General features: G+C 27.6%; 1 protein-coding gene across 1 annotated transcript in view; it reads right to left on the reverse strand.

Annotated features, from left to right (window-relative positions):
• The window catches only part of LOC101238016 (zinc transporter ZIP10), a 97,911-nt gene that overhangs the window by 71,649 nt on the left and 9,328 nt on the right, over positions 1 to 16,934 (reverse strand). The window contains exon 3 of the mRNA XM_065809842.1: positions 12,400 to 12,756. Within this exon, the coding sequence (XP_065665914.1) occupies positions 12,400 to 12,756 (357 nt within the window). The remainder of the gene's footprint in view (positions 1 to 12,399; positions 12,757 to 16,934) is intronic.

The raw sequence follows: 16,934 nt of genomic DNA on the forward strand, positions 1-16,934 counted from the left end.
AAACTTCTACAAGGATATTTTTCTTAATTATTAAAGACTGCAGCTTCATCGGGACCTTTTCATTGACGAAGCTAAGAAAAAAAAAGTTAAATTAGAAGATGTATGTATATATATGTATGTCTGTATGTATATATATATATATATATATATATATATATATATATATATATATATATATATATATATATATATATATATATATATACTCACACACATATACACCTATACTATCAGTTACGGGAACAGATTTTACCAAGAAAGAATACTTACAGGTATATTAGCATTCTCGGGTACATTTTTGTGAAACCCTTAATTTTTTGTCCTCGAAAGCATCGTTTTTTTGTAAAAAAAATGGAACTTTTATACAGAGCGAAAAGTACATACATTGACTAATCAAATAGCATTACTAGCAAGGGTATGCTGCTACATCAACTGAAGGTTTGGTTAGGGTTAGTATCAAGGTCAGGCTTAGGGTTAGGGTGACGGCAAAGTTTAAATATGGTTATATTACTGTAAGTATCCGTTTTTGTAAATAGATAGAAATAGAAATGATGTATAATGTACAGTAAATGTTAAAATAGCATAAATATAAAAAAATAGGCTTTTATAATACAAATTTAAATTTAGATATATATAAGTAAAAATAGAAATAAATAAAAATAGTATGATAAATATGGTATAAAAAAAGTAAAACAAAATTCATAACGGGAACAAAAAGAACATGTTCCCGTAAACGCAGACTAGGAATATATATATACATATATATATCAATGTTCTTAAAAGAACAGAGCAAATATAAAGTAGTAGAAAATCACTTGACAAAATTTTTTTTCGTTTAACACGGTGTTTCATCAAAAAATTTCTGATGATTCTCTAACGATTTTTGATGAGTCTTTATTGATGAAACACAGTGTTAAATAAAAAAAATTTTTGTTAAGTGATTTTCTATTACTTTATTTATACATATATATATATATATATATATATATATATATATATATATATATATATATATATATATATATATATTTTTGTTAAGTGATTTTCTATTACTTTATTTATACATATATATATATATATATATATATATATATATATATATATATATATATATATATATATATATATATATATATATATATATATATAGGGGCGGTGGAAGGAAATAAAAATGTGTGCGTGTGTGTGTGGTTGGGGGGGTCTAAAAATATTTTCAAACTTTATAAAACTAATACTAATCTTTTTTAATAAAGTATAATAGCATCCATTTTCAATAAAGTATAATATCAACTATAAACATATTTCACCAATATTCAAAATTAAAAGAATATGTTACAGTCTAAAATCTAAAAATAATTTAACGTTTTACAAAGTAAGAAATTCTGGTGTCTTTACTTTTTCTATTTACAAAATTTTTTGCTAAAGCTTTTACATCTATTTCCACGGTGTTCAATTTATAAAATTGAAGAAGTAGAAGCATCTGAGATTGATCGACAACTTCATCATTTGAGAGAAAGATCTCTCGGCTGTGCAGGTTGTCAATGGTATCGCACAGCGGGCCAGTTGGTGGACAAAATGGGAAAAATTTTAGTTGTCCAATCTTAAAAACTTATATAATTTTAGTATCTATATATATTAGGAGAAACTTATTAGTAATTTACTTTAATTAAATTCCTTAGTTACCAGGACTCTATGCATTTGAATATTGAAATTAAAAAAAATTAAAAAATATATATAAATTAGTAGTTTTGGTGACATCAACGTTGTGTGATATTTTAATTACATTTACGTTTTTAAAACAAAAAATTAGTACATGTTATTTTAGAGTATTTAGAGAAAAGAAAAACAATTGTGTGAAATAAAATTTGTCATAGCATGTTATCTCAGTTATACTTTGAAAATCACAGATTAAAAAAGAAAATCTTTGAGAAATATATTTTTTGTTGTTCTATAACTAATAATTACCACAATTTGCTGTGTGCTGTCTTATGTGCCATGTGCTATCTGATGTGCCGTGTACATGTGTACATGTGCCATGTGCACAATGTGCCGTGCGCTGTCTTATATTTATTTGAACTATATGATGCTTCAATTGAGTTTCCATTGATTGCTCGTCCCCTTAAATCTCCGTTCAGATTTTATTTGTTTTAACTTGTTGCTATGGTAGTTAATTTTGCATAGCAACAATCCATTTTTACATTAACGTTGTTTTTACTGTATTTTATTTGCGTTAAGTACACTATATTGGGCGTATGTATTAAAATAAGATTCACAATTCTTATGAGATAAATTTTTGTTGTTGCTATGGATACTTTACTTTGCATAGCATAGCAACAACATATTTTTGGTAGTTGTTTGTAATTCAATTACTAACCCTAACAGTAGTTTAAATACTTTTAATTTTAATTGTTAACATTTGTAGTAACTTAATTACTAACAAGAATTAGTACCCTACACGGCATATATATTATAATATTAAACTTTTAAGTACAAAATATTTGTATTTAGAAGAATTATTTAGATATGGTTTTATGAAACTTTGACATTCATAATTTTCTCCAAAAGAACAATCTTAGTATTTCAAAACAAAAAATTACTGAAGAAATTTATTCAGCCAAAAATTGCTGAATTTAAAGATGTTGATTTTTAGGCACGCTGTTCAATGATTTCTTAACTTGTATAAAAAAAGTGGAATGGACAGTATAGTCTGCAAACTATATTGTCAAAAATTTTGAAAAGAAGTTTGTCAACCGGCTTAATGAACACTTAGTTGTCAGTAAAAGACAACGAACCAACTGCAAGTAGACTTGGTTGAAAACCAGTTGCATTTGATGATAGTTATACTAAAACTAAAGAATGGTGAGCATCTGGTATACTTGAATCTCATTCATCCAATGAATTAAATGGTTTAAAAACTAAGAGATGAATCTATTGTTATTGTTGCCAAGGACGTTTTAAATATTTCAAATACAGATAAAGCAAGTAATTATTTAGCAGACAAAGCACTGGCTTTAATAATTGATGCCAGCCTGACAAAAGCTTTATACAAATTGATTAAAAGCAGAGCCTTGGAGAAAGAATATAACATCTACCCCGCTTACAATGAGGTCAGAGATGCAAGATTGAAATTTTATTCTGAAAATGTAACAGTTTGGCTTCAGTTCATTTAAAAGATTTAATGATTCGTACTTTGCAAAGAATCTGTGCACTTCAGGAACCTGTGCTGAGGCACTCAATATTGAACGACAAAGCAATGACACTCACGTGGTTTTGACGATGCTTCTGGCATTTATAAAAGTATCAAAACCTTTAATTCAGATTTTACATTTTGGTAACACTCTCTTTAGGATTTGAAATAGACTGATTATTGGTTTGTTTACGCTATATGTGTCCCTTTATCCATGGTATTACATGGCTCAATCAGTTCATAAAGCATTGATACATGGGCATTACATAATTAAAAGCCGTACATTATTCATCGAACTTATGTCAGAAGAAGCTCAAGAGGCTAGAAATAAACACTTCAAATATTATCGCGAAATTTCAGCCGAAAAACAGACAGAAGAGCAACAAATACTGATCAAATCAATAGACTCCTAGTTTCAAGTGATCTTGTTATTTCATCACTGCATTAATCAACATCACACCTTACAAATCATAAAACATTTCCTTCAGATGTTTTACAGTTATTTAAAAAATCTTCAAACGATATTATTTGTTTATAATTTTTGGTAAAATTTTATGTTGACAATGTTTTCTTTCACAATTTTTTGTTTTTATTATTGCTAAACCATTTACCTAAATACTTAATTGTTATTCAATTCAGGCGGGTCGAAAATCCGATAAAATTTATTCAAAAATCAATTTACCCCTTTGTAACTAAGGAAAGTATCTGGTAACTAAGCAATATAAGTATCCATAGCAACTTAATATTAAAAAATTTTCACTTATAAGAAATGTGATCTCATATTGGAACTCGTGCCAAATTTAGTGAATATAGCGCTCGTAAAATATCTGAAAATACCAAAAATAGGTTGTTGCTAAGCAAAATAAAGGTATCCATAGCAACAAAATAAAAAAATATTACCTCCATATAAAGCGCAGATTTGATATTAGTACTCATGCTAATTTTAGTGAATATAGTCCTATTATTAAATTAGTTATGAATTTTGTCCAGTGAAAGTGAATTCTGGCCCACTGTGTATCGCCAAGTCAATTTTTTGAAGTTTTGATATTACAGAAAACATTATTGAGACTCCTTTACAGTTGCTTAACATATTAATCATAGTTGTGATTATTGTTACCTGTTTAATGTTCATTTTATAGGTAATGTTATGAGTTTCCTAAATGGATTTAAGTAGAAAGAGTTCAGCTTTTAATTTTTCATAAACTGTATCATTTATAGAAAACCTTTATATTATCTAAAGCATTTATGCCCGTATCACCATTTGCAGTGGGCAATAATAACCTTTCTAAAGCAGTTATTGATTCCATTGAACTTTCTGGGAACCACTGATTTAATTGACTTTCTATAACATCAAGTACCTCGTAATACTGAGCTCGGAAATTTCCCATCGTGTCCCATTTGTAAATGTTAAAAGTATTATCATCAAAGCGAGAAGGAGTTAAACGTCGGCGAGGCAAGGAAGCATGAGGTGAATTGCAACCAAATTTCTTAACTCCTTCATTTACAGAAAATTTTAAAAATGATTTAAAACGTGTTTCTGATCTCATAGATGATATATGAATTTTTAATATCATTATTGATGAAGCAATTGTTCATCATCAGATTGCATATGTTAAGAGACTTGCTCTACAGTTGCAAACACATCATAAGCCAGGCGAAGCCCAAAATATAATTGAAATGATAATAATTTATCAAGTAAACCTTCTGCTTTAGCTCTGTTAGGATCATTTGATTCAGAAATTTTCTGGACAGGGAGCACTTAAATTGATTTGCTTGACATCCTCGTCAAGTATATTGCATTGTAAATTTTTAAACTTTACCAGTCTCTTTGAAGCTAAACAAATAAAATTATACAACAGCTGGCACAATTCCTGACTTTCGTTCACACAACTGACTAGTTTACAAGCATCTTGAAGAACAAGGTTGAGCTAATGTGCGTAATAATGTATAAAAATCGCTTCATTGACATCATCTTGAAGTAGTTTTACAACAACACTTAGATGCCCTGACATTGAAGCGGAACCATCGTAACTTTGCTCCCACACTATTTTCTTGTCTCGTCCACATCTTAATAAAGCATTACATATTACATAAAAATGCGACCTACTGTCGGTAGCATCAACTGCATAGAGATCAATAAAATCTTCGTATATAGTAAAATTTTTAGAAACTTATCGAACACATATAGACATTTGGTCAATACCAAAAATGTCTCGAGTTTCATTGCATATTACGAAAAAAAAAGTTCTCGATTTAATAGCACTAAGTACATTTCTTAGCACATAGTTTGCCATTAGTTCTATTATCTCGTTAACAATATCATGAGACATGTACTTACTGTTTGACAGCCAGCTCGATAGAGGTGGATAATCTTCACTCCTCATTAAAAGTAACTGATTAAAATTGCCTTCAATTTCATCATCCGTCAAATAGCTAAGCCTTGTTGAGCAACACATTTTAATGTAGAGATTACGCGAATTAAGCACTCGTAATACTTATTGCATTTCTTATCATGCATTTCACTTATCATTTGATGTAGGGTTTTTAAACCTGCTGCACGTAGTGTAAATAATTTTTCCTGTACCTCTTTATAAAATGATAATAGGTTGTGTTTTCTCAGTCTTTCTACAGCCTTTTTCCAATACACAGTTTTCGATATTACCGAAAGTTGTAACACAAAAAAATTTCAAAAAGCTTAAAATAAAATAATTAGTTTGAGGTTTTTGAGTTTTTATCATTCTTGCTTTAATTTTAATGAGTAGTTGTATAGCATTTATTATTAGCATAATAGCATTTTTATCCTTGCGTCGTAAAAAGTTGTTAAAATGATTTATTATGAAATAATACTATTTTATGATAAAACATAATTTAATCGTTGCTTGAAAGTATATATATATATATATATATATATATATATATATATATATATATATATATTATATATATATATATATATATATATATATATTATGTCCCTAGGATTGCCGGCGCTTGGGGCAAGCGTAGTTGCGGCGCCCCCTCCCTCCAATAATAGTTGATATATAAGCTTTTGTGCTACCACTAATACTTTTATATTTACACATTTAGGTAAATATAATTAAAAATAGGCTTTAATACTATGAAGAGTATATAAGCCATCTCCTTCTCACTTTTTACCATTTCTTGCTACCCTTTATTCCTACTCATATTCCTAATTTCTCTTCAGAAAAGGTATTGGATCCATTTTGATGATGCAATCTCTCTCTTTAACCACCTGGCGTTCCGAACAGACTGGTCATTAGATAAAAATTTGCACTTCTGTTACATTCCAGTATTATTAAATCAGTCTTCTTTTTATTATTCCCAAGACTTTAAAACTTAACGACTTTAATAAAACTTTAAGACTTTAAAACCTAAAAAGACTTTAAATAATTAGCAGAACTTTATGAAATAAAAATATTATAAAATAAAAAAAGTCTAATGTTAATATATTTTTAATAAAATTCAGCCTTAATATAATTTAATTAATCTAGGTAGGGTAGGGTGGGGTAATCTGAGCCTATTTTTACCTATTTCTGACTTTGAGTTAAAAAAAAACAATGTTTAGGTATCGGATTTCTGACAAAAGATATCGTAAAATCATGATTGGACATCCTACTAAACAAATTTAACAAAAAACTATTACTTAAAATACTATAAGTAGGCCTAGGGAGCCTTTATTTGAAGATGTCTATATAGACCCACATTTCCCCACGTAGTGGGGTAATGTGGGTCTACATAAAATGTTGGTAGTTCTGGTTTAAAATACTACTGCTTATGAAAAACCTGACATACATTCTATATGCACGCACCTTTTTTATAGTATATATACAAGGTTTTATTTTAAAAAGTAGTCTTAAGATTTTTATTGAAAAAGAAAGTGCATACATACACAGCACAAAAATTAAAATTAAAAAATTCGGACAAATAAAAGTAAAAAAATGGTGATTTAAAACAGAAATAATAATGTTTTAGTAAAGTGTTTAATAAAAAATAACTATTTTTTTGATCACTGCACTTTTAAGGTAGCATTCGTGCTATTTTGGGCACTTCTTAGATATTTTTGGGTATTTCTTTGATACTTCAATAGATGTAATAGTTTTTTTTGTATATTTTTTTAACTTTTTTTCCTCTCTATCTTTTTGTTCCTCGAGTAACTGCCGTTTGACTTTCTCTTTTGTAAGGAGTTCTTCACATTTTGCTTATACTCTCTTCCTTTTTTGTTTTTGTTGTTCTATTATTGCTGCTGTTTCAGCAGATACATTAGGACATATGAGTGCCCTTAAATCTTCTCGCATAGCTGATCTTGGTGTTTTTAATTTTGGAGATTTAGGGCTATAACGTTCAGGTGATTAATTCAGAAATTCAATACCTGTTATTCTTCTTTCTATCTTTTCTTTACTTAATGGTGAGATACCTGTACCACAAAATCCTGCTATAGCATTTGCTGGAGAGACAATTATTTCCATAACCCTGTTAAAGCTGTCTTATCAATATTTTTGTGCTGTTTCTCTTGCAAACCGATTTAAAATTTTTCTCCACTCATTCTTTAATGGTCTGAAGACAGCCACATCTAACGTTGTAATGCGTGTGAGCAACTTGGCGGAAGACAAATAATTTGGATATGGTTGCCCGTGTTCGCTTTTATGGTACAAGGTTTTTTTGGTACATGGCTTTTACAGTACATGGCTTTTTTGGATTTACAAAAACTCTCTTTGTTAAGTGATTTGTTGATTTACAAATACTCTCTTCGTTAAGTGATTTGTGGAGAGCCCAGTCTCGTCAAGGTTGTATATACTATTCGTTACAATGTTATTATTATGAATTACATCAGATAAAATAGTAAAAAATGTATCTACAACTTCACCTGTTAAACTTTTAGCTCTTGAAAATGTAAGTATTTCAGGCTTACGTAATCGAAGTTTATCAAGAAATTATCCAATTATTCATAGGAATTCCATTTTTAAAAGAAGTTTTCATCCTCATTATTGTACAAAATTGAGCTACTAAATTACAAATGTCAAGAGAATCTAATGGAAGACCATATCTTTGACAATACTGCGCTGCAGCTACAATCATAGCTTCATCATTATCACTCAGCACACTTTTTCGACCTTCACGTTTGTTTCCATTAAATTCTTATTGTTTTATTCTTCTTCTCAATGTTTCTTTAGGAACAGAACAATTTTTTGCAGCATGATAAATAGTCTTTTTTTCCTCACATACTAACATAATTGCTCTTTCCAAACTATCAGCATTGTACTTGGGTTTTATTTTTTTATTATATCGTATTGGCATTTTTTAAATACTTTCTAAAGTAATATATGAAAAATCTGTTAATCTTCTAGTGAAATAAATTAGCAAAAATCATAACGTATCACTAAAAATAATATTTTAACACCAAATAGATCTTATATAAGATTTTATTTGATCTAGCCTAAGTCCTAGGTAAACATATTGTTTCATACAAATAAATACACATGTTTCTTAATGTAAACTTTAAAAATATAAACTTCAAACATAAGAGTTTAATAGTTCTAAAGAATTATTAACACAAAAATAGAATGGTCTGATGAAACTAATAGGTTTATAATGTTACTAACAACAAATTCAATAACATATTTACTTATCATAATATTTTATATTATATTTCAAATTTTAAACACACCATGTGCGTTAGTGTCTTACAGGTATACTATCCTTAAAATATAGTAATTTAACGTTCAAAATAACCATTTTTCATGCGTTTATGCTTTATTTGAATATATTTTCTCTGAAGTTTAAAAATGGAGAAAAATTGACTTTGTTTATGTATCTAGCATTTTAGCTAAAAAAGTGCCGTTTCTAACAGCATAGCAAGGTTATATTTTAAAATTAATTAGCCTAATATGTTATAACAACGTGGTAAAAATTTCAACTTTATACCTAAAGTCATTATCAATATAACAGATAAATATGAATTAGACCCAGATTACCCCGTTGACCCGCATTACCCCACCCTATGTGGAAATCCGCGTTTTACGGAAACCAAATTTTGTGCTAAAAAACTGTCACGTTTTTTAGATTTTTTTTTAGCGTAGTGAAGACGATTAGTAATAAAACTTTTTAGAGTTTGATGTCAGCATAAATTATTTTTAGAAACTAGAGTAGTTAAACTTTGTTACTATTATACTTTGTTATTATTGTTACTGTTATTTGGATATTATTAAGTTTATTAAGATGTCTTTTTTATTGATTTTTTTTAATTCTAAAACTTTGTTGTACTTTGGGCATAAAATTAATGTAAAAGATATGCTCTTTCTTTTTTCTGTACTATTCTTTCTTTTGAGTTTTTCATTTATCTATGCACCGGCCAAATTTCATTGAAAAATATTTTGTAGCTGGATGTCTATTTTTTGTCGCACTTTTGGTACCTAATTTTCACTTTGCCCAAAATGGTTCCGGGAGGCAAATGGGTTAATTAAACAATTTTTATCTTTGATTTAGACTAAATAAAATTTTCATAAAAGAATGGAAAGTAGTGCTAAAAGTAAAGGTTTTCAATATTGTTTCCTATTAATTAAAATTTTGAAATAAAATTATTTGCCTTACTTCAATGTAAAGTTATTAAATGAATTAATGTTTCCTTACTTTGAATTTGAATTTTTAAAAAATGTGACTTACATATTAGTAATATAATATTACTAATATTAGTGATATAATATTAGTAATATTATTACAAATTTTATCTTACATTGTAAGTCTCTCCAATCACATTCGCAATATGCAACTATTTGTTGTACCATGCATGCATGCATCTTTTGCTAAAAAAGTCTAGTTAAAAACTAGACTTTTTTTTATCACAGTTAATCTATCAACTATAATAAATAATATAAATAAAATATGGCCATATACAACTAAAGTATATCAGTAACATTATTACAACTTTTTACATGTAATGTAAATAATGAAAAACATTTCTTATAGTGTATTAGCTGCTCAAATCATTCCAATGGCAGCAGCCAACAATATTAGTTAGATTTTGGAGTGACAGATACAGTAAATGAATGAGACTTCTCTAAATGACAAGTCAAGAGAGAATAAGTTTTAGTTCATCGAACAGAAAGGATAGCTCCTTTGCGCAACTATAATGATAGTATTTGTAGAAAAGAAAATGAGATGCAACTTTACGGCTATGGGAAAGAGGCTCAAGCTTAGCAGATAGAGCTGGTTTAACTACGCTTACAATGCGTTTTTGGACCTTGTCTAAAAGAGAAACGAGCATCATTAAAAGAAACCATTAAAGTTCAGTGATAAACGATAATCCAAGAAGACGTAAAGAAAAGGACTCAGTGAGAGGGTTGCTATTCATTAATATGGGAATGTCAACAGTACAGCGATAGTTGTTTGCACAAAATACTTTTGTTGGGGTTAAAATTTACAAGCCACTCTAAGCTCTGATACAGAAGTGAGATCAAATTTAATATCGGCTGCCTGTTCTAAGCGATCAAAAAAAGAAAACTTTTTGTCAAGACTTTTTGAATAAAGTTGAGTCATCAACAAAAAGAGCTACTTTAGATTTTAGATTGTCGGGAAGATCATTAATGTAGATAAGAAAGAAAATAGGACCAAGGATAGAACCTTGAGGTACTTCAGAAGTTAATGGAAAAAAAGAATAGTGTTGTCCTTTGAGGATGATTTTAATAAAGCGGTTAGAAAGAAACAATTTGATAGTCTTAAAAACCTTCCCAGATACACCATATAAAACAAGGTTATTGGGAAGACGAGTATGCCAAACTTTGTCGAAAGCCTAAGATATGTCAAAAGATACGTCTGGACAAATGTTTGTATTATTTTTAGTTGTTTTTAGTTGATAATAGTTTTTAGACGCTTTTAGATATCGATATGAAAGTATTTTAGAAGCCTTAGATATGTTTGAACTATTTAAGTTATTTAGTAATTTACAACATATCTTTTTTTCTATTTTAGTATTTTAATTTAATTTTTTAATAAATTTTGTACTTTAAAATTGGCTTTTAGGTGAGTTTATGCAGCAGATTTGTTAGTTCATTTAATTTTAACAATTTCAATAGTATAGTTTATTGATACATACTAACTAAAAATGTTGTAACAAAAACTTGAAATTAAATTTATTTTAGTAAACTATTGTTATACTACTATGGTTAGTGGTTACTATGGTTACTGGTTTCTCTTTTTAATTTCTTTAGCATCACTTACTTCATTAATTGGTATGAGATTATATTTAAAGATTAAATATTTTTATTTGTATATATAGAAATATAATTTGATTTTGTGTATTATGCAACTATTTAATCCTTTAGCTATTTAATTTACTTTTTTGTTGTTGTACTTTAAATAACCAATCTGATATTTCATAATTGAAAACTTTTTTGATATTAGGAAGTGTTGAAACATCATTAACACATTTACCATGAGTCTTACATTCACTTTCCAGACTGGGTGTTTGTCCGGTAATAACTTATAGAACCTTTTTTATACAGAAAAAAACTCTATCTTAAGACTTTATGAAACAGTAATTATATTATTTTATCTTTTTTTTTTTAAGGTTGGGGGGAGGGGGCATACGCCCCTTTTATAAGTCAATGTAAACACCACTTGTATACGTAAATTCTTGTATAACATAATTTTGTATTGTATACAAGTTTAATTCATATTTATAAAGATAAAAATATTTACGAAAACAATTCATTTTTGATACTAGGCTGTATTAAATTATCACCACCACACCTACTTCCATTGTTAACATACGCCTCTCATATACTTTGGTGGTGCAATGTAAATTTTTAACAACTTTTTTGTATATTATTTCTTGAAAAAAATATTCAAATTCATATGGTAAAGGTGGTGATTTGTTGCCCCCTATATCTCCCTGGATACGTTTGGTGATTAGTGGTCAACATAAATACACATATCAAGATGTTTGTATTTCGAAAAGAATTGATAAAGTGATGATTATTTAAGCTAAAAAAAACTTTATTTTAAGCAAAGTTTCTTCAAAAAATCCATATACCGAAAAATCGGGGCTTAAACTGTTAAAACTATTTAAGAAGTTGTTCAATTTTGATGATTTTTTTACTTTAAAAATATTGTATTGATCCTCTTTGTAATGAAATTTAACAGTATAATATTTAAACAGTTTGACATTTTTACTCACGTACCTAAATTAATCTTACCTTGTCAAAAGCTTGATCAACATTTCTTCTTTTACGTAAGAGATTATCTTTTGAGACTGATCTTTTTTTTCGTTTGGCAACTTCATTTGGAGCTGAGGAAAAACCAATGTTTAATTTTTTCAAAAGATTAACAAAATTTTCCTTCTGCATCTTAGTTTCGTTTCCATATTTTTCAAAAATTTTTTCGATAAAATAACTCTCAGGTGGAAGCAGTACAGTATCTTTATTAGAAATTGAAATACAAAAATTGTTTAACAAGTTTTGAACAATAAAAACACTGACTAATTGCAACCCATGTTCATTAATATTTTCCAAAGATATATTAGCAGCTTTTATAATATCTTCTGAACCAAAACACTATAAAAAAAATGCGGAAATATTATTTTGAAAATTGCATAAAAAAATTGTCTCACTTGAAACACTCTGATTTAACAGTAATGCATTTTTGCTGTCTGTCAAAACTTAATTTTTATTAATTTAAAAACTTTCTTTGTTTCTGCATATTCTATAGAATATGCAGAAATGCAGAAACTAATATTATTACTAAATTATAAAATAATACATTAAACATAAATTTGAGTATTGTGGTTTATCCTCCTCCGGCTTGTTGCCATATAGAGGCCACATACCCAGGCAAGCGAAGACAAGTTCATCTCACTAAAGAGCATCATTACGCGCTTTGCTGACCAAGAGTAAGTGAGTTTAGAAAGAACGAAGAAATTTAAAGTGAAAGTCAGAAGAAGTCGAGTTAGAAAGATAGCATAGAAAAAGCGGGCAGATAATTGAACTTGATGTTACAATGTGCAATTCATATTTAGATTAGGTATTAGTAGAAACGTTGTCAACAATGTTGATGACATATGTTTATTATTATTTGATATCAAATTATCATTATTGTTTATCATTATTTCATAACTAGAAAGTTCATAGGCGCCCGCGGTGCCCGTTTTTAGTAAACTTTTAAACTTGTAAATGATATTTATTTTGAGAAGTGAAGTAAAGCCGGTGAAAGTAAATAAATCTTATATATATATATATATATATATATATATATATATATATATATATATATATATATATATATATATATATATATATATATATATATACATATATATATATATATATTATTATAATATATATATATATATATATATATATATATATATATATATATATATATATATATATATATATATACATATATATATATATATATATATATATATATATATATATATATATATATATATATATATATATATATATATATATATATATATAAACGGCGGTCACATTGGCTCTAAAAACTTCCAAAAGCTTTTTTAAAGAAATGCGAATATTTATCAAAATTTGATTCAAAACGTCCGCAAATGAGTCTTTTTTTTGTAAAATAACCAAAAATTATAAACTCTAACTTTAAGTTAGGGTTATAAATACATTGTTTAATTATAATTTATGAATCAAATAACAAAGTTTAAGCATTTTTCATTTTTTTTTTTAATTCAATTTGCTCGTTAAAAGTTATAAAGATATTGAAATTCACATTATTTAAAAAACTGTTCTTTTTCTTGAAGTAATCAGGTCAATAGACAACATGACAACAAGCGTAAGTATCAATACAGTTACTTAGAAAGACAGCTTTTAAGTGGATCTCAAATTCCAGTTTATAATTATATGTCTAAATTAGAGTTATATAATGGTTTTACACAAAATAACCATCAAAATGTCTATTTATAAAAGAAATTCAAATTTATTTACGACATCACTAAAAATACGATATTCGCTGAAACTGGAATTATATATCTAAATATATATATATATATATTTATATATATATATATATATATATATATATATATATATATATATATATATATATATATATATATATATATATATATATATATATATATATATATATATATATATAATCCACTGAGCTTGGATTGAGCACATTTCATGCATGGATTAGGTGCTTTGAAGGCTGCCTTCATATAAGTTAAAGAATTTAATTAGGAAAGTGGCAAGGAGTCAGGATGCTAAAGAAATTGTTATAAAAAAAGGTTATAATTTAACAAAATAGGGAAGATCACTAAGGTTTAGTTGTAGGTACCAAAAAACAGCGGTTCAGGTATAACAAATTATGGAAACAAGGCACGAAAGGTTTTCCGAAACTAAAAGGTGTCTGCTGAAATACATGGCTAAGATAAATCTCACGAAACGTTTCTACGTAATTCTTTGTGTTTTATTGTGGAAACATCAATATAAGGCATATGAACTTGAAAAATATGCCAAAGAAACAGCAGAGCTCTACTTTTCTATGTATCCATGGTTCCCAATGCCTTGAATTGTACATAAAATTCCAATTCATTGTTCTCAAGTTGTAAGAGATAAACCAGTACCCATTGGTCTTTTTCTGAGGAAGCTCAGGAATCTCGAAATAAAGGCGTTAAAAATTATAGACAACACTATACGAGAAAGTATTCGAGAAAAGTCACTCATGAAGATGTTATGCGAAGAAAATTGTGCAGCTCATATCCACTTATAAGCTCTCTAAGAAGGAATTTAATGTCGGATTCAATGTCGATCTTGGCCGACTGTGCATTGTGATGGAACTTAAAGTTTCATGCCTTTCGGCAATCATCAGCGATATTTGTTCTTTAAATCAAGAAAAAGACTTTGTGATAGGGTTGTAAGCATTTTTATATACAGTGTCATTTTTGTTTAACTATTTTTATATTTAACAATTCGATTTAAATTTGCATCTTTTAATTTTCAAAATTCTTTTTATATACAGTGTCATTTTTGTATTTAAGAATGTTAAATAATTTTATATAATTGGCATATCAAATTTTGAATGGTGTTTCACTTACACTGGTGTAGAATTAATTGACAGGAGTGTAAGTAGGATCATTGGAACTTAAATTAGCTTGGTATACAATGTTTATTGTTAAGAATTGGCTTGATAAAAGGCATGTAGTCTCACTAAGGCATTTAAGGTAGATTTGGCATAAAGCTTTAACTTATTTTTAGCGTGTTTATGTTGAAAATTTTGTGGAATTTGTGATTTATTGCAAAGTTTTTATTGATTAAGGTTAAAAAGCTTTATCCTACATTAATGCTAAAATTTTTTCTGAAAGGATGGTTAAGTTAAATGGTATTGCGTTTACAGTTCTTTGTATGGGGTAAATTTAAATTAGGGGTATTTAGTTTATAAATTAAGACAAACTTTAACAGTGCATCATTGTACATAGGAAAAGATCTTTGGAAAAGTTCTTCACTTGACGAATTTGCAGAAGATTTCAATTGAATGCGGAAGCTGTATTGAAATTTGAGCGGGTGGTTTGAATCAGCGTGAATATAATTTAAAGAATTTCCGGGCTTATGATATGGTTGAAAAGTATGGTCATATATATATATATGTATATATATATATATATATATATATATATATATATATATATATATATATATATATATATATATATATATATATATACATATATATATATTTTTTTTTATTAATTTTTTTTTTATATATTTTGCTGTTCATACAACAATATAAAAAAAAAATTATTACATAAAAAAAATATATATATATATTTATATGAACAGACAGGGACTCAAAGAAGATATGGATGACCAGAGTCACAATCACAATCTTTTCATAGAGCCTTAACTGTGATGCATGTGAGCTTTAACAAAAGTAAAGAAAATAAAGTTATTATAACTAAATATAAAAAAATAAAAATAAAAAAAAAACTCCGTTAAAATCTTTAAATAAATAACAAAACTCCGTAAAAAAAAAAAAGAAAGAAAGAAAAAAAGACAATAAGAGGAATAAATTCCCTTGAATATATCAACAAATTAGGTTAAAAAACGATAGAACATATTCAAAAAACGATAGTGTATATGTTTAGTTTCAAAGTCGTCATTTCAAAATTTCATTTTTTATATAAAACTTAAATAAATTTACTGTTTTTGCCATATCAATGTGGTTATTAAAATGTTCAATATCTTAGACCCTCGATATGTTATAGTACATTCTTTGTATTTAGTTAGTTTACAAGGTAGTGTGTATGTGAGCCTCTCGTTTGATCTCAGAGATTAGTTATTGTCTTTATTTAGTATGAGCATTAGTATTAGTAATTGCTGTAACTGGTGTGAACCAGTGAGTGTGGTATTAACCCACTATGACAGACAATTTACTTGATTGCTGCTCATCCAGCAATCAAGACCTGCTTTAAAACTGTTAACTATTTGCGCTTTAATCAACTCAAAATTTTGGTATCATCTGCATACAGCTTGGTTAGATTTTTTTAGAGTTTCAGGCAAATTGTTTATAAATAGTACAAACAAGAGTGATCTAATTACTGACCCTTGTGGCACACCACTGGTAAATTCTGCCCAAGAGGATACATTTTCGCCACTCTTTGTTTTCTTTATTTTAATAATGCTTCAATCCATTGTATTGTCAGACCAGATATTCCATAAGCTGTAAATTTAAGCAACAATTATTTATTCGGCACTGT

Source organism: Hydra vulgaris, chromosome 11, assembly GCF_038396675.1.
Source record: "Hydra vulgaris chromosome 11, alternate assembly HydraT2T_AEP".
In the NCBI taxonomy this organism is placed as follows: domain Eukaryota; kingdom Metazoa; phylum Cnidaria; class Hydrozoa; order Anthoathecata; family Hydridae; genus Hydra; species Hydra vulgaris.